The 20,362-nt window shown below is 36.5% G+C and overlaps 1 protein-coding gene across 1 annotated transcript in view; it reads left to right on the forward strand.

Annotated features, from left to right (window-relative positions):
• The window catches only part of LOC132114627 (nucleolar protein 4-like), a 39,073-nt gene extending 20,699 nt beyond the window's left edge, over positions 1-18,374 (forward strand). Inside the window, exons 3-11 of the mRNA XM_059522847.1 lie at positions 2,750-2,861; positions 4,618-4,727; positions 9,226-9,379; positions 14,126-14,427; positions 14,553-14,738; positions 15,012-15,200; positions 16,241-16,354; positions 16,480-16,669; positions 16,936-18,374. Coding sequence (XP_059378830.1) covers positions 2,750-2,861; positions 4,618-4,727; positions 9,226-9,379; positions 14,126-14,427; positions 14,553-14,738; positions 15,012-15,200; positions 16,241-16,354; positions 16,480-16,669; positions 16,936-17,156 — 1,578 coding nt within the window. The 3' untranslated portion in view covers positions 17,157-18,374. The remainder of the gene's footprint in view (positions 1-2,749; positions 2,862-4,617; positions 4,728-9,225; positions 9,380-14,125; positions 14,428-14,552; positions 14,739-15,011; positions 15,201-16,240; positions 16,355-16,479; positions 16,670-16,935) is intronic.
• The last annotated feature ends 1,988 nt before the right edge of the window (positions 18,375-20,362 follow it).

Genomic DNA, 20,362 nt, shown 5'->3' on the forward strand with positions numbered 1-20,362 from the left:
TATTTTTCAGGAGAATAATCTAGGAAGCATAAGATCCTTAATTTACTGTATAGGAAAAGCAATTACTGAGATCTTGTTTGTGATTTTTCTTCCCTGTGGCATAGGACAAAAAAAAAAAATGTCCTACTGGACTGATATTTCCAGCTGAATTTTAAGTTGCCCAACTGCAGGTATGAGTCAACCTGTGCATTACCCTGGCAACCTTATGTCTCTAGTTTACAGCTTCATTTTCGGTCTTATTGTCTCTTTCTCTGACTGTCTGAGAAGTCAGAGAGGTCTCAGTAACTTAAGAGTGTCAGAGGAAAAACTTTACTGGTGCTCATAATAAGGAGGACTTTCTCAGCCACTATTCTTAGGGAGCTGTGTGTGTGCCTGTGTGAGAGAGCGAAAGAGAGAGAGAGAGAGACTTTCCTTTGCTTTATCTGAGACACTGGTGAATGAAGGAGGAACAAACATAACTAAGTTAGTGACTGAATCTGAGGGACCAAATACACTCATACTGAACTGTCGTGCAACATTGTGAGTGGGATTTTTATCACATACCTTTATTCACATACAGTACCTTAATACACATACCTTAATAATTATAAACAGGCTGTTATGTTTGGAGGGAATGGAGGGAGGGAAAAATTCGTTATGAAGTACAACCTAATGCAGCATCTAGCATCTGCTCCAATTAAATCAGAAACACAGAGTTATATTCTTCTAGTGGTAGGTAGGGGTGTAAGTGTGTATCGAGTATGCTTGATTGTCGTCTCCTGTGCTGTGATTCCTTGGTGTGTGAAAGCAGGTGTTGGGTAACAGCCCCCACTAAGCTCTGTGCTAATCACCTAATTAAAGCAATTAACTGCCTGATAGCCATGTTTTTGACATTTGGCACACACTGAGCCACTCTAAAACCGCTGGACTATCAGACATGCAAAGATCAGTTTGATTGATTGGCTTGATTTGCTCTGGTTGAACCTACTTTCACTGGCTGTAATCAGCTGCAATTCGGCTTGGTGGTGTCCAAAATCCTTCGGTTTTACATCCATGGCCCTGTCCTAAATGCCACCCGAGACTTTCAGGTCCTGATCAGAGTCCATACTTTTGAGACGATGGCACCTGTGATGCGATGGCACATATGGTGAAACGTGCCAGGTAGAAGACTATTAAGTCTGCACCAGTGCAGGAGAGTGGAACTTTCTGGAGAGTGACTGAAATAGATTATTATATTATATTCATTATTTTTATTGTATATTAATGTTACAGTATCACTTAAAATAATTATACAAATTATTGTTTATTATATTTATTGCAACATTATTTTTAGTGGTGATTGAAATAATAATAATAAATATTGAAAAATCATAATATCATTAATAATTCAAATTATTAATTAATATTATTTATTATATTTATTTTAATATTTTAAAAGGGGTGACTAATAATAAAAATTTTACTATTACTACTACTACTACTCCTACTAATAATACAAATAATACATATATTATGAATTACTGGAAATGAATATATTATTAATTAATTTGACTGTACATTGTAATACAATTTAAAGTCATAGTTCCAGTTAATAATAATAATAACCACCATCACCATATTAAATACGATGTAAATAACCACTTATGCATTTGCAGATGTACATATAAATCAGCTATGGATATAATTATTGTGACTAAAGAAAAAAAATCAAGATCACCCTTCCTGTCCTGACCTGCTATCCTTTCATACTGCTGCTGTTTGCATACTGCCCTCTAGTGGTGGAATAACAGGACTGCAGTGATGCTGTGTTGAGATTGAGACCACCGAAGGGGCACTTATTACACTACTACCTGAAATTCTATGCATTACTTTTTTGTATTCTTATTTTAAAATTAAATGCATGTCTGTATCTTTGAAAATTTCATTTTTGTGTATAAACCATTTTCGTTGTCATACTGGACCTCAGCCTGTTCAGCTCAGAAGAGAGATAGGGGCATTAATTGGTTTGCACAAAAAAAAGGAAAAGGAGCACCTCCAATACTGAAGTTCAAAAAGATGTTTGTGTGTGTGTGTTTTGGGTGTGTGCGGGGGTAGCATGGGGCTGCACAATGTCCTTGGGGCAATGTTCACCTCTTTTCCTCATCCAGTGCACTAGAGAGCCCTGCTGTCAGGTCTCATAGCATGAACAGCCCATAGAGACCAGGCATGCCAGACTGGGAGGAGAGGGCAGTCTGGGAGCATGGCATTCTGGGAGGTGCGGTTTTCCCTGTGTGGCCTTTTCCCTCTGTGCTGCCTAAGGGGGGTTGGAGGGCAGCCATTCCTACTGCTCCATCACCCTCTCTGTGTGAAGGTCGCACACAGAAAGCCTGCAGCAGAAGAAAGCAAGAGCAAAAGATAGAGGAGCAAGAAGAGACAGGGACAGAAACAGACCAGGAAAGCCTGCAAAAGAGAGGGAAGGGAAAACTAAAGGGAAGCGTTCCAAAGGAGACATTAATTTGTATACTTTTTGTGTAGCATTTATGTTGTCACTAGTATGAAAATTAATAGCTCTGTTCCTAAACCTTCTATGCTGCAAAAGCAGCTGCTTTATAAGTGAACAGCTTTCAGGTTGCAGGCACACTTATTATGCATTTAAACACATCCTCAGTAGGCATCTTAAAACACAATAAACTATTTTTGTCATTATGCTCCCTCGTTTCTGCTTCTCTTTTTGTTTAATCTCCCCCAAAATGTTTGCTGACTCCTTTCCACCCTCTCTTTTGGTTGTCAGATTGCAGAGACCTACGCATTTCTTCCACGTGAGGCGGTGACCCGTTTCTTGATGAGTTGTGGAGAATGCCAGAAAAGGATGCACATCAACCCCAGCACGGCAGAGTTCAAAGGTCAGACATCATCCTTGCACTTTCATGCCTAAATTTACAATTTTTAATGGTTTTGAACGGTACACATGAATAAGTACCGCTGAGTAAATTGCCTGTTTTTGTTTATTTTATCATTAATTGAAGTTTTGGGAGTGCATCACCCAAGACAAGATTTCTAAAATCTTCATTAAAGTCAAACTCTTTTTGATGAGCCACAGAGGCAAGACTGAAATTGTGCACTTCTACAGGCCCCTCATAATTAATGCATGATTAATCCGCTCCTCAAGCTTCCCACATTAAGCATCAGATTAAAAAAATATATATATTTAATGAAAAATAATGCTAAAGGAAAAATGCACACAATCCTTCAAGTCATGACATAGCAGATGCTGATGTGATGACCTTTAAATATGTCTTCTGTCTGAATATTTGCATCAATATTTAATTCAGAGACACTAGTACTTTTACAATCAAAACAGCTTTATTATCATCATGTATGACATATTAAATCAGCAGCACAGCAATAAACACCTTTACTTGAACATGAATCAGAAGGAATTTGTAGAGACTGTTTTCTACAGCTGAGATATTATGCTCTATGTGCTGTAAGTCAGCTATCTGCACAGACATGATGTCGGTCTGCCATTAGTCACAGACTGATGTGACTAATTCACACTGCCACAGATGAGCTTGATTTCTATGAAGCTGAAATAGTCTCAAAATTAAAAAAGAAAGAAGAAAGTTTTTATATTTGCAAACAGCAATTCACAAACTCATAACCTAATTCATATTTACAAAACATGATTTGCAAATGCAAAACCAAATTTGTGCGTTTGGAAAGAATGAATGCAAATCAAACTGTAAATAGTGAATTAGCTGATCAGCTCCTGCCTGCAGGGGTTTCTAAAGGGTTGTGTCATCTCTACTCTCCAAAGCAGTTCATACAATAGAAATTTGCTATTGAACTTTTCGCATTATATAGCAGCTAGGAACCCTGTAGAGTCAGAAGATCTGTGTTCAAACAAAAGCCTGCCTGCCTTTATTATGTTTGATTTTAACAAAGACCCAAGGGGGTTTCTGCAGGGTCTTTTGTAGCTTTGTCTCAAGAGTACCTTCTAGAGGACCAAACTGAGTCATGCACACTATAGGATTTAGTGAAACAATATTGGCCTTCAAATGAAACAATTACTTGTAGGACATGTATGAAAGGTGTCCTATGAATTAAAAAAAAATTGTTGAAGTAATGAATACTTCTCTCCAGCTAAAATGCATGAAATTGATCAGAAGAGACAGTAAATCAAATATTTATTTTTAAAATAAATGCTATTCTTTCGAACTTTCTATTCATCAAAAATTCTGAATTTTTTAAATCGATTTCCACAAAAATATGAAGCATTTTATATATATGAACATAAGAAGTAATGTTTCTTTAGCAATAAATCAGCATATAGAATGACTTCTGAAGGACAATGTGACACTGAACTCTTGAGAAATGGCAACTGTAAATGCAGTTTTGCATCACAGGAATACATTTAATTTTAAAATACTACTAACCGAAAATAGATCATACAAATTGTAATACTATTTTATAGTATTTCTGTTTTTACATGCATTTTTGATCAAATAAATGAAGCCTTATGATCATACGTCTTTCAAGCATACTGTACATCTTTCAAAACCATAAAATAATCTTACAGACCTCAAACTTTTGAACATTAGTATAATCAGTCAATCAATCAATAAATGTGAACTTTCCTTTGTTGTTTTTCACCCACAGAGAATGACCGGCCCACCTCTCTGGTCCCAGACCTCATTGATTACAACATGCCTCTCACTGCCACCTATCTAAAACAGATGAAACTACAGTGCATGAACACCAATGAGCAGGTAGGTAGAGCAAGAGAGTGAGATATACAAGAGAATGGAGTGAAAAAGAAATGCTTTGTTTTACAATACTTAGAAAAATGTCTGTTTGGTTTTGTAAGCAGATATATTGAAGTTAATATAATTTTGTATTGAAGTGATGTTTCCTGTCTGTGTGTTTGCTGGCAGCTCAGAAACCTGACTTCTAGAGACGATGTGTGATGCTAAATATGCCTCAGTATCTGGGCAAAGAATTTAATGTAAAAGTCACCTAGCTCAAAGAAACTGCGACAAGGCTTTATGGTGTGGTTATCAAGGTACACTCTTATAGACATGGTTGCCTCAGCAACAGTATACAGTATGTGATGCCTGGAATACCAAGAGCTGAATGTGTCTGTGGGTCACTGTGCTATATCAATGGGGTGATGGTAAATATAACTCCCATCCTTATAAAAGACAGTTCCTTATAGTACTGAAATAAAACCGTACGTAATTGTAAAGTAAAGAGCATGTATGTAGAATATTCACATTGTAGAATATGTTCATGATGCAAAGCTAAAGATACACCAAGGCATATCACTAGGTCAAATGCATTTACAGCTCCCTGAAAAGCTATCGAGATTCTTCTTTACCAAGATCACTTTAACTCCTGTCTGCATCTCATAAAACAACATAGTATAAATTACATTGTAGTTAAGAAAGCTTGATAAGATTGGATGCAACGCGTGAAATCTACAAAATTAATTTTACTTATTTTATTTTTAACATTAAGAAATATTTAACATGCTGTTTGGCATTTAAATGTGTTTGAATAGGCAGTTCTTATTTATTTCTTTATGAACCAAGCCTGAACCACAACCTAATTCTACACTACAAAACCAGAAGGAATAGGTGGGTAGGTATATACTAGTAGGTATCCTACAGGTTTCTGGGTAGGGGGCGCCACTGTACCACTCTCTATGAAATAAAAATAATCTGTACAATTTTTTGCATGGAGTCAGATGATTTTTTCCATAGCAGAAAAAGACAAGACATTTCTGGGAGGTTAGCTGAACAACACTTGACTTTATCTAGAATTGTTGTATTTGTTGAAAGCTATCTGTCCTCTGTGTTCAAAATAAGACACAATTTTATGTGCAATGTGTAAATAAGTAAAATAAGTATGTAAAATGAGATCTGAGAGAAACTGAGAGCAGTATTATTTCTCTGCATGTCACATGGCAAACAATCAGCCTGCACGGGTTGAAGATTGTTTAGAGTGTTTTTTCTATTGTATTGCTTCTTTCTTAATGTAATTTATCCTACTATATGATGTGTTCTGGGACCATAATTTCTATCAACCAATCATTTCAGGGTTAAAGTTATGATTAAGGCTGCAGCAGGGGCTCAGACAACATTCTTATCAACAAATAATTTCTCTCAGATTATAAGGCAGGCTATGGTTAGAGTGGTCTTACCTTCTGACAGCACACCAACGGGCCGTCTGTTGTTCAGTGACTGTCTGATGCATATTGCACTTACTCCATCTGGCATGCTCGGTTTTAATTGGCTGGATTTACACAACTTCTGGAGTGGGGGCACACATGATTTTTTTTGTTAGTCCGCCAGGAAACAAAGGTGCTGTGCTGATGCAATAAATGCTGTTGAGGATAAAATAATCACTGGATTTGTCAAGTTTGCAAGGTTAGTGACATAAAATCTTTAAAAGATACTCAGAGGTTTGTTTGTTTCAGAAAATGATAAAAACGTTAGGGTTTAGATTTAGGGTTTGCATTCTCATCTCGTGCAGCAGAAGTAGAAGTGGTTCAGACAAAACTCTGCAACTGTAACTGCTTGAGAGGATAATAAGTTTTTCCGCTTACATGTTGCAAGCTTTATTTAACATTTACGACTGACACCATGGGCTATGGAATACTCAGAGATACGCAAGTTACTTTGTTTTGACGTCACTACAGGTAAATAATCTGATTTATCATGTAAACGCGGTATACGTTGTTACTGATGTGCATGTAGACGGTGAAAACTGATAACTGTGAGTTATTAGCTTATTGGTTTGCATGTAAAAGTGCTCAGTGTAAAAGTATTTCCGTTACTTTTGATCAATTTAATGCGTCCTTGCTAAATACAAGTATTCATTTCTAATTTAAAAAATCTTACTGACCCCAAACGATTGAACATTAGTGTATGTCTTCCTCTTTTTTTTGCGTTATACCTGTTTTATACATTGATCTTTTATTGTCTGTCTTTTCCCCTCTCTTTCTCATTGCTTGTGTTACTGATGCTCCACTTGGTACCTAATGGAGTCAGCAGCGCACATATCAGCCCTCTAAACAAACCTCAGTGGGAACCCAATTTCTCACATGACTAAATCTATGAATCACATGTATCCATGTTTCCAGTATGCACACGTGTGTTTGTTTGCAGATGCATGTGTTTTGTTTCACAGCTGTACAGGACAGTGTCAGATCACATTCACAAATGAACACCTGTCATGTTTTCAATCTGTATTTTAGATGACTGTTGGGATCATGATGATAAGCGTTATAAAACCATATGGACCCAGCATTTCAGGTCTCAGGCTTTCTGCCGCAATACTGCAAGTTTCAGAACAACAGGGTTCTCAAGCTTAAGCTAATGCTTGATGAATCTGTTATGTTAAATCTGTTCATTTATGACCATTAGCTCCTCTGTGGGGTCCCAGGATGTTTTGTTTCAGACCTCTTTCCTGTTTGCAGTGCAGTGCTGAAGAGAGGAAGTGATCCTCTGAGTGTGTTACATGGAGAGACAATTCAAAGCGACAGTCTGGAAGTGAAATCATAGTGACTTTTTGGTCTCTCACACACATCTTCATCTACACACCTGCATTTCTCACCTTCTCTTGAGTCCCACTGATGATTACATTCTTCTAGCCTGCTCTACACTTCAGGCTGCCATGGTGACAATAAACATGGAGTCTAGATCTGTTTGTGTGTATGCAGGGAGAGAAAAAAATCTTGGTAATGTGATGCTAAATAAATTGAGCTTATTAGGAAGTAGAATGTACTTTTAATTGTCAGGGCAAGTTAAATTTTTTTAATAAATAAAGCTTCCTGCAGTGGCCTGCTGAGAATAGAGTAATTTGATGCCCAGGTGCTTGAGGGTCTTTCGGAGAAACAAGGAGTTTAGAGTGCATTTCTAAAGAGGGGGATGGTTGGATAGAGAAATGAGCGGTTTGTTTGTGATAAAAATGAGGAAGTGGCATCCACGGGTGGGGGTGGAAGCTAGTCTGCAGTGGCTACAAGATTAGCATTGGTATTGTGAGGGTTTGATCTGAGCAGATGGGTAGCACAGGGTATATTATGGGTTTTTCTGAGCCGGTGTGGGAGGGGTTGTGAGGGAAGGCGATGCAAAAAGCATTGATACTAACTTTACCAGAATCTCTCAAACCTACTCACAGCATGCATAGATGGTGGACATTATATTTAAAAACACTTTTATGCTGAAAAAATGGTATTTGATGATAATTTGATTTGATTTGATGATAGTTTTAATTAGAACACACTAATGAAAAAAGATGTCAGCAATGAGCTAACAATATTATTAGGAGAAAAAATATCCAGGAAAAATTTCACCTTTAAGAGCTGAATGCTGGAAAAATGTATTTTCCTGCTTTCAGATTTTTCAGTTGGTTAGTCAGAATGCAAAACACTGTGAATACGGTGTTGCTGTAACTGCGTGTTGTAATGAAACACTTTAGTTTCTAAAAAATAGCCAGTACTTCATCATTCTCTTTATATGCATATATTAAGAGTATGTTATATTAATTCACATTAATAAATATAACAGCCTGTTATGGTTTGACATGTTTTTGTCTCTTTGCATATTATTGTTAAAAAAATGAAATATACATATTAGCTATGTTTTGATAGCTTTAGTTTTAGTTAACAATAACAACACTGGTTTCACTGCTGTGAAAGCATAGATTATGTGGATTTTAACATTACATGAACTGTTTGTAGTACATGTAGCTCTACAATTCCCAACCATTGCATGATACCTGAACAAAATAATACATCTCTCATGCTCTTCTCATGCTGTGTGTGCATCTTTTGGGTTTTGGCTCCAACAGGGTTAAAAATAGCTCCCCTCGTAGTCACTCATTTTTTAAGAGTCTCCTCCTCCTGTCCCTTTCCACCACACACTTCCCATCCCTCATCCCAGGATGTGGAGTTTCCTCAAGAAAGGACACACTGGGATGATAAGAGACTGATGTAAAAAAGAAAGCAGTTTGCAAAGTGAGATGTTGCTTGGCAATTTTTCATTTACATCTTACATATAGCAGCATAGTTGAACCAAACAGGAAGTGCAAGAAAGAGAATGTTTATTTTGAGACAGGTTTGAGGACCCTGGCTGTGTCGAGATGCTGTGGAGGAGATATTGGAGAATCTAGTGATGTCTAGGCAGTAGTGGGGTGGGTCAGCTTTATTTCGTGCACAGAATATCCTGAGCTCTCTGACTCCCCCCCTTTCACACACACATACAGGATGAGAGTTCGGTAAGCAGTGAGGATTTGGTCATGGCTGAGCCCGCGTGGGTCTCTACTGAGCGTCCTGCAGCAGCAGAGCCTAGCAGCCCCACTGCCCCATACACAGAGAGGATGCCTACACCCCCACAGCCCAGCATTAAAGAGGAAGAAGGTATGATGTCTCTCTCTCACTCACACTGTGTTTATAGCTGTACATTTAATTGAAATAACAGCCACCTGTTACCGATGTTTGTCAGCATTTATCAGTGAAGACATTGTGCTGGTGAGAGTGTGATAACTGTCTAGTAAAGTTGATGATCAAGAGGTACTCCAGCCTCTCTCGCTCTCTTCCATTATGCTCTGACAGATGCCCATTAAATGGATGTCTGGGGTATGCCTAGCCATGCCAACACAGCCTTATTTTTTCATTTTGGCTTATATATGAAAATCTTCAGTGTGAAGTTCTATAATGTATGCCATTATCAATTGTCTGGGCTTTTAGATAGATAGATAGATAGATAGATAGATTCGGTATGGTTTTGGCATAGTAGGGGGAAAAACAGAACATTGCTTTTTTTATTATTAAACAGTGGTTTACTGAACAAATTACTCTTTCTTTAAATAAATTCAATTATAATTTTCTTAGGGAAAAAATCTACCTCAGCTTATGCTCTATACTATCGGGAGTCCTTTTACATTAATATAAGGTTACAATTAACAACACAGCCGAAACTTAAATTTAATTACCTTTTATTTTTTAAATATACTAATCAACACTCAACTTAAATATGTATGCGTACATGTAAATTGCACATTATGCAGTTTTTAAACTAACTTCTAAATTATACAATTTCTGTTTGTTGTTGAAATTTACACAGTGGCTGTCATAACTTGTTTCACAACAGATTTATTTTAACATACATTAAATAAATAAGACATCACTAACAGGTAAAATAAAATATAATACGTATATTGTCTCATATTTTCTGAAATGCTCTTATTTGGAATTAATTTATAGCGAACTAACAACCAGTGGAAACTGATGACTTGACTAAAGAAAATGAAATGCTACGTGACATTTTGATCACAAGCTGTTTTATTGACGTCTTTCTGCAGTTGACAGAGACAGATAGATAGATAGATAGATAGATAGATAGATAGATAGACAGACAGACAGACAGACAGACAGACAGACAGACAGACAGATAGATAGATAGATAGATAGATAGATAGATAGATAGATAGATAGATAGATAGATAGATAGATAGATAGATAGATAGATAGATAGATAGATAGATAGATAGATAGATAGATAGATAGATAGATAAGCTACAAAAAAACAAAGGGTAAACATCATAGACAAAAGTAGATATTCAATTATCAAACTGTGACAAATTTAAGAATCTATTCTATTCTCAATCTGAATCATATCTATGTAATATTATATCTACTTTATCATCAGTGTCATTGTTCATGTAACCAAAATAAGTCTGAAAATTCTAATCTATATCTGTAGATAATATATAGTTTTAAATAACAACAATCTCTAATGCAGAATGTACACAGTAATCTTTGGCCAAGGCTCCCATATTTCCAGATCAGGATAAACAACTGCAAGGCTTCAGGGTAGTTGACCCTGCCCCCTTTTTTAATTGAACACACTTCCTTCTTTTCACCAGCATTCGCTCCTTCTGTCTTGTCTCTAGTTCAGATGAGTGCAGGGGGGCTGGGGTGGCGTATGAATGGGGCAGGAGAGTAGAATATGAGGGCAGGGGGAGGGTTTTTTGATGTTTTTTAAAATGGCTGCTGGGACAGTCAAGGGTCTTATTGGGTGGTAGAGAGGGAGGAATCACTTCTCTTTTGGCTAATCCTGTGTAATCTTGCTCTGAGGGGACTGCAGGGAACAGCTTGGCTACACACACAGACGAGTGCCCGCTTGCTCCATCATAAGGAGAGAGAAAGTGACTAAAGGGCCGTGCACATGCTCAGTGCACCTTACCCTTGATGGACAGCTGTAGAGCCCCCTCTGGGAATTATCCTAAAGAGGGATAATAGTATTTTAGGAATGGTGGTCAAAGCTGTGATCATTAAGATTACCCTTCTACTTGACATTGTAAGCTTGTCTGGTTTAAGCATGTTCGACTTATCACTGTCTCAGAATCAAAGTAAAAAATACTGTTTGTGACTGCACTTTGTCCATATGTATTAGCTTTGAGTTAATCTACACTATGGGTCAGAAGTTTGGGGTCAGGAAGGTTTTTTTTTCTGAAAGAAATTACTACTTTTATTCAGCAAAGATGCATCAAAAGACACAGTAGAGACACTTATAATATATAAAATATATATAAAATTTTTTATTTTAAATAAATGCTGTTCTGAACTTTCTATGCATCAAATTTAGCCTGCTAATACAAAACTCTGCTACTTCGCTTTGCTTCATAGACAGAGTAAACTAACAAATTTTTGGGGGGTGTTATTAAGATTTTTAAATGTTGTTTCTGAAAGTCTTTCATGCTCACATTTATATAATGTTTAAATATATTTTAAATAGGAGTTTAGTGATGGCAAAGCTGAGTACAGAAGCGAACTGAAATTGAGCGGAAGTACGAAGTCTGACGTAGTCAGGCTACATCAAATTATCTTGAAAAAATAAATCACAGTTTCCACAAAAATATTAGGTCTCTCAAGCATTGTAATACAGTTGTTATATATATTAATGATTTCTGAAGGATCATGTGACAGTGAAGACAGGAGTAATGATTAAAGTCAGCTTTGCCATCACTAAACTCCTATTTAAAATATATTTAAACATTATATATATAAACGTGAGCATGAGAGACTTTCAGAAACAACATTTTAAAATCTTACTAACACCCCCAAAAATGTGTTAGTTTACTTATCCATTTTAATAAAACACAATTTTCACAGATTTACACTCATTCATTTGTACGTTTCTCTTCATGAAATGGGGAAAAAATAGTGCTGATTAATCCTTTACTACGCAGATTTTTGTCCAATCTGATACTTACAGGGTCATCCATGTTATTTTTTCCCTACTGTTTATCAATACTGTTCAGACAGTTAGAAGCAAAATTATGCATATTTGGATGCAGATGTGGGCCTGTGATATGTTTCTTACAAACTTCTTGTTTCAATAGGAAATGTAAACAGGTTAAAAAAGGTCATATTCAAGCAATGCCATGGGGTCTTTGCTAACAACAATTTATTTTCCCTATTTAATGAGTATTTGACCCATGAAAATACTATTTAGGTGGAGCAAACAGATCCAGACTGTCTGGGACTGGTTTATTAATTTGATATAGCTTTGATTCCTGCCGTTATGTGTTTTTCTCACAGATGCAGTTTTGTAGTTTTCCAGAACTGCCTTGTTTACTCAAATCTGCTGTACAATTTCAATATCTGCACTGTCTGGTGTGGTTGTTATGGAATGTGTTTATGATCCACTGCTTGTGTTTTGCAGAATAATGTACTTTAATAATGTACTTTAAATAAATGTACCCGTGCACTAATGGATCCCTCCCTTGACTCACGGCAGACTAGTATGCTGTTCAGAGCCACACAGGGCAAGAGGATGATGATTTAACCCACATTCCACCATCAGAGAGGAGCCATTCCTTTTGTTGTTTCATTAGTTTCTGACGTACTATAGCATTAATTTAGACCCATTTCTTTGTCCATACAGTGTCTGTCTATGTCTCATTAGATAGCTAATAAATAGCCTAAAATATGACTAAATTAAAATGGCTACATTAATGAAAGAAATTTAAAAGGCCATATAGAAATTGTTCCTTTAAGTAAAAATGGAATGCTTCTGCTTTTTACAAAGTCAATTTAAGAATCAAATTGCATAAAATATGATTTTTTTAGAGAATGAATGTTGAATTAAATATATTTTTATTCATTTACATTTAACATTTAAATTAGAAATTAATTTTCTTGTTTAAGCGTCTAACACAATTTAGTTTATGCTTATATATATATATATATATATATATATATATATATATATATATATGTGTGTGTGTGTGTGTGTGTGTGTGTATGTATAATAATTTATATATAATAATATATATATATATAATAATTTGCTTATTGCGTAAGAGAACTGAAATTATTATTAAAACATTATTTGACATATGTTGTTTCTTAAGTAAATTTACCTTGTTTAGGAATGTTTATACTACTATTCAAAAGTTTAGGGTTAGTAAGATTATTTAATAAATTAATACTTACATGTCGTGTAAAGACTTTATAATGACAAAAAAAAAACGTATCAGTTTCCACAAACATATGCAGCACATGAATTATTTTAAATCATAATAGTATTTATGGTTTACATTATTTATGTTTAAATAAATGCAGCCTTGGTGAGCATAAACAACCTATTTTTAAAAACATGAAAAAAATGTACCAACCCCAAACCTCTGAACAGTAGTGTACATATTTTTACTAGAAACAAGACTATAAAATTGCATTACATTTTATTTTTTTATTATTATAATATTATTATTGTTATATACAGTAGACACTCTAAAGGGTTTCGACATGTTTTACATCTGTGCTATAAAAGTGTGGACAAAAAGGGGTTTCTTTCTTTTTCTTCTTTCTCCTTCCCCCTCTAAGCTCTGTTTTTCTGTATACTACTTCTTGTCCAGTCAGACATTCTGGGAGAACCCCACACCCATCTCATTCCCCTCATCCTAGCTGTCTCTCTCTTCACCTCTGCCGCCTTCTACTGGTTTGACAGTTGACCCCAATGTTGCTCTACTGTTCACACAATCTCTTTCCTCCAATTGACACACATACAGCTAGACCCCACATCCACACAACTTTATGAAAATGCACTGAAACATCTCTCTCTCTCTCTCTCTCTCTCTCTCTCTCTCTCTCTCTCAGATGATTCCTCTTCAGAGAACGGCAGCACATCTAACGGTCTCCCTGCACTGACTCCGCCTAGTGGTGCTTCCATAGCGACAGGAGGAGTTCCTGCATCTGATGGGGTGGTTCCATACGGAGAGGTGAACGGTAATGGTGCTGCAGCGCCACTGGACTTCAGCACAAATTCATCGCCTTCTTCCTCACAGGAGGGACAGCAGCCTATCAACCTAAGCGACAGACTGTTGCCCGGGGTGACGCTCGGATCCTACGCAACTGACCTCAACAGAAAATTCCCTGTCAAAACTGAGTACGGTAACAAGGTATGAGATAAAAAAAATTTCCCATCATTCTAAGAATTTTTATATATTAAAATGTAAAGTAATAGTATGCATAATGCTGTTCAGATAGAATCAGATGAGGTTTTGACATACAGTATGTTGTACAGTCCCCTCAGTACAGCTCAGGAAGCTATGACTCTGTGAAGACGGAACTGAGCATGTGTGGGGAGGACGTGACCCCGGGTCGCTCTCAGGTCATAGATGATGACGACGATGATCACGATGACCATGATGACAGCGACAAGATAAATGATGCTGAGGGCCTGGACCCTGAACGACTTAAAGCTTTTAACGTGAGACTGACTCCCTTAACCACTTTATCTCTCATATTTCATATGGTGTATATTAGATTTTGTATTTTCTTGCTGTCAAGCTTCAATGACCTACATTGCTTATGTTGTTTACATCTTCCTGACACTTTTTTTCTCATTGAAAATGTTTTATTGAAACATCAGATAAAATTAAAGTGATTACAAATACTTTCCTTTTCTGATTCATTGGTACGTCATTCTTCATCCTTATCTGTTTCCTTTTTGGACTGCTCTAATATTTCTTTCTGTTTTCAGATGTTTGTGCGGTTGTTTGTGGATGAGAACTTAGACCGGATGGTTCCAATCTCAAAGCAGCCCAAAGAGAAAATCCAGGCCATCATTGAGTCCTGCAGCCGCCAGTTTCCAGAGTTCCAAGAACGTGCTCGCAAACGGATCCGAACCTACCTCAAATCCTGTCGCCGCATGAAGAAGGGTGGCTTTGAGGTAAGGAAACAGGCATTTGCACACTGACAAACAAACATGCACATATGCCATAATTATCTTTGCTATGACCATACCACAGACATTCCGAATTGTTTAACATGAAATTAAAGCTTGAACATTTGTGCCACACACCATTTGATAGCATACTACTGCCCTCTAGTGGCTGATAAGGTCACAGGTAGTCATTTTTAACCTTGGTACTTGAGGACCACATTACTGAACATTAGTAATAGCCAAATATGATTCAGCTCATGACCTAAACTAATAGCGCTAGATATAAGAAACATAAAAAATTTGGACTCTCAGAAAAAAGGCACAAAACTGTCAGTGGGGAGGAATCCTTTCAAAAGACTTTTGGTAATTGGTAATTTTACAGTATTAATATTTACCTTTATGCTACTAATTTGTACCATCTAGGGGTAAATTAGGTACAAAATGTAGCTAATAGTCTTTGTACTTAAGGTTGTTGCACCTGTAACAGTATTGTTCCTTTTTTCTGAGTGTGTAGTGGTGTCATGATTAAAACCCATTATTGAGAATCACTGCTCTTAAAGAACAGATTCAGTGTTTTGCCAATTTATATCTTATTTTCTGCATCTCAGTGGAATTAAGTGTAGTCAAACAGGCATTTCTAAAAACTATGCTGCTAGTGGAGCCGAAGACTTCGTACCAATAAATTGGATGTTTTTTAAACTTAAATGTATATGAGTGGTTGCAGCTAACTCCAAAAGTCGAATTTTGCAGTGGAGCTTTTCAGAACATGTTTTTAATATTCATAAACCAGGAGCATGAATGGTTATATTGTTATTTCCCTCTTTAAAATTGTATCTTGTTAATGCTTAAATAGAATATTCAATATATAATATTAATATATAAGAATATATAAGATTTTTTCATTTATATATATATATATATCTCACACCTACAGCAATTGGTAACAGTTTAAATAATAATATGGGTTTAATAACACAATCCTACAAGATTAGGACATTCATAAGGTGATGACATTTACCCTTTTCTGCCCTTTCTGATGGTGTCAGACACGGCCCACACCCCCTCACCTCACCTCCGCCATGGCTGAGAACATCCTTGCAGCAGCATGTGAGAGTGAAACACGTAATGCTGCTAAGAGGATGCGCCTTGACATCTGTCAGGTGAGTACATGAGCCATCTCTAGATCTTTAATCAGATCAAATTCAGTTTTTTAATTACTTGTGGAGATATCTGTGTCTTTCTTTGCCTTATCATATCCCTTCGTCCTTCCATTTGGTCCATACAGGATGAGTCAGCTGAAGTAGACAAGCCTAACTCCAGAGACCCGGCTGCTCTGGCTCACTCAGGCTTCACACTGGCCGCCTCGGCCTACTCCCAGGACCAACTCTACACCAATGGTGGACTTAATTTCAATTTCCGTGGATACGGGACCATTGGCAACAGCCTCCAAAACAGTGGTACATCACAAACCAATGGTGAGTGAAAATCAGAAATTCAAGATAATTTTTTAATACTTATTCGCAACAATGTTTACTAAAATGAGAAATAATTCATTTCTATTTCATTTGTTTATATTTATATTAAAAGCTCTATTAACAAGTACATTTTTAATTAGAAAAATGTGTCAAGAATCATTACATTTCACTGATATTGCTATTGAAACTGGTAATGTAGTCTTTTCTATAGATCTACTAGATGTTTATTTTATGTAAATGTCTCTTTCTTTTCCTTTTTTTTTTAGGTCCCACTGATCTCAGTATGAAATCTTTGGCATCCAACAGCACTTCCTCCTCCAATTCAAACAGTCATGGTCAGGGTGGAGGAGGCGGAGGGGCATCTGCCCAGCTCAGCCCGCCCGAGGTCACGGCGGTTCGGCAACTGATTGCAGGCTACCGTGAGTCTGCGGCCTTCCTGCTCCGCTCTGCTGACGAGCTCGAGAACCTCATACTGCAGCAGAACTGAGAACTGTCTGTCTTTCTCTCATTAACACACCTACACAAAATTGCACACTATGACAGGAAAGATACATGTAGCTATGTGCACTTCTGTACATATACACCTAAAGCCCATAGGCGGAGTTTGACTTCACTTGGGGGGAGTGAAATGGGGGGATCAGCAGAAGCTCTATCTGAAGCGCATGTACAGGGTACAAAATTGAGAGCATTAACCAGCCGTAATGATCTCAGGTCCAACGGCCATTAACCTGTATTTTGCATAATTATTATTTTTTTAAATAAAACTTCAGTTATTATTATTATTATTATTATATTTTCAGTAAACAGCATAGGTCATTGTTTCACTAACTGCACCATACATTGGCCAATTTCTATATAAAACGCTACCTCTCATAAAAAAATTAATAAATAAATAATACAAAAAACTTGGTTTTTATTTCAATATTTATTACAGTTTATTAATGTAATAAAATGTTACAAATAAAAACCATGTATTATGTTGCCATTCCAAATAAAGTTACCAGCCAAATTTTCCTTGGCAAATAGTTTTTTTCTTTTGGCTTATAGCTATGTAAAGTGCTTTACACAGACTTGTTAATGCACATAGAGGGAATAAACGTACTTAAACAGAAACTGCAGTCACTAGAATACATTTTTAAGGCACCTGACATATGTTAATTCTAATGCACAGCAAAGAGATTAGAACAATAGCCAAATTGATGACACAGACCTAGAAAAGGTGTTCACTAATTTAGCCCAGAACATCATTAATAAAAAGATCATATATTTATTAATATAATTTATTGAATAATTTAAAAGAATTTATTCACATATTTATTAATATCATTTTATTTGTAGATTTACACAAGGAGAGATAAAACCATTTCAGCTACAGACACTCGAATCCCCCGACACCCCTCAAGCTCTGCCTATGTTCTTTCTATAAACCTACCTATCACACATTGCTCACGACAGCTTTATGTCCATGATAGTGTCTTTATCAAATTTCCTAACCTTAGAGTCCAGCAATGCTTTTTCCTTTTTGGAGGGCTGAGATGACTTGTTAATTGTTGTTTTGTGATAAGATGATCAGAGAACACACAGCAAGAGGTGTCTGTTGCAAAGAGCACAATCACACAGGGAAAGCTATCAATCCACCAGAGATTCCAGACCTTTGAGACAAAAAAAAAATATATATATAGCTGTAAATTTAGGAGAGATGTCCAAAACATACACAAAATGATGCCTAAAGTTTACGCTATGGCACAAAATATTAGTATCAGATTAGATTCCTGTATGTCAGTGCCATCTTGTTTATTGTATTTGAAAAGCTCCTCAGATGTTTAAGTTGTTCAGTTACCATAGATATATCCATGCAGCAGCAGATTTAGCCATTTTAGATATAGAACAGATCCAAGAGAAAAAGGGGTTTTGCAAGATATCTCTTCTTCTGTTCAATTCTAATGAGGTTTGGGGAGAAGGTGCAATGTAGATGATAATCGTTATAGTGTGTCAGTGTCTGAAAATGTATAATTTTCAATCATAAACACATTATCAGATGTCTTTTGTACATATATATATATATATATTCCTCATTCATATATACGCTTTTTCATCCTAGCTTACACATGCACAAATAAAAAGAAACCGTGATTAGTGAGCGCAAAAAAAGAAGATGCTAAAATTCTATTGGCTGGGGATGTTGGACATTATGCAAATCAAGCTGTGCTGAGTGGAATGTTTCGAACCCTCTCCTACATGCTCAATTGTGTTGGCAAACCTCCATCCTCAGTACATCAATGCATTGTAGGAAAATGTCTCGCAGGAACATAAGTGACATCAACCTTCCAGAAGGGAGGGCCATAAATGAACTTGTTAAAAAGGGGGGGGGGGCATGGACATTTCCCATGCTGCATTATATCGCAACACATTTTTATTAAGTTGTGAATGCTGCTCTTTTTTTACTAACCTCATGACTGAGACACTTTCATCTTCCAAAACCAATCAAAACATAACATAATAACTTTTTTGACCAATCAAAACAGAGGGACTTAACATCCTGTTGGCACACATACTGTATATGCATAGTAAGTTTGAGAGAAGGGACCTAATATTAGCAAAAGAGAAATGATGGTGACATTATTTCCTTCAAGTCAGCAACACCTAAGAACTTGAGAGGCACTGACTGGTGGACTAAGGTAGCATTATCCACAGGGACTGAGTGTAGAACATTACTGATGTATTGCCCCTCAAACACCAGCCTCACTCTTCCTCCTGTTTGCATTTTCTCATGTTCACAAATGCCATTGTTAAAATAAAACTGTATTAGCAAAAGACAATCCTGAACAATTGAGACTTGATCCCTTGGAAAATGGCATAGTGATGTGTGAGATCTCACTCTGACTCTCTAGCCTTTAGTGGAGTGATGACGATACAGGGCCTTGTCAAGTCTTGTAGCCATAGCTTGAACTGTGTCCTCACTCTGCAACATGATTATGCCTGATTACATTTCCCTCTGTTTAGCTGCAAACATTCTTTTTTAATTATCTGGATTTATTTATTTATTTCTGTCCATTCCATCTGTGCTTTATTTGTTGTTTTGTGTTACTTTTTATTTAACAACTCTATAAAGACACTGACGGTCTGAAGGGGAATCATTGGTGCCAGTCTCAACATTCCAAATATAAAGCATGCATTTCAGATTGGTCTCCAAACGACTGACATCCAAATGATGCAACTTGTAAAGAAAAAAATAAAACTTAAGTTGTCTCCAACAGCTTAGTTTTGATACGTGGCTCAAAGCCAGCTTATTACCTCTTACTTGTTGCTCATTGAAATAGATTAATTGATGAACAGATAAAATGATATGTGCAGGATCATTAGTTTATTTATATTCAGTAATATTTATAAATTATTCAGTTGGTTAACATGGTAGCACTTTACCATCCGTGGAGGAAAAATGTGTATGGGATGGAGCCTTAAAACCGCCTAAATTATGAAATGCAGCTGACCATTCTCAAGCCATAATGTTCTATCTTTATTTGCTTTCCATTATAATTATTTGTTCTCTTACACCATGCAGGAAAATGTGAGCTCATCCAGCATTGGACTTTGAGCTGAGAAAAGAAAACTGTATCTTGGATTATTCTAATTATATGGTGATTGCAAGAAAACAAGCATTTGAATTTACCTACATCATGGTGTTGGTGTCTT

Source organism: Carassius carassius, chromosome 34 (assembly GCF_963082965.1).
Source record: "Carassius carassius chromosome 34, fCarCar2.1, whole genome shotgun sequence".
Classification (NCBI taxonomy): domain Eukaryota; kingdom Metazoa; phylum Chordata; class Actinopteri; order Cypriniformes; family Cyprinidae; genus Carassius; species Carassius carassius.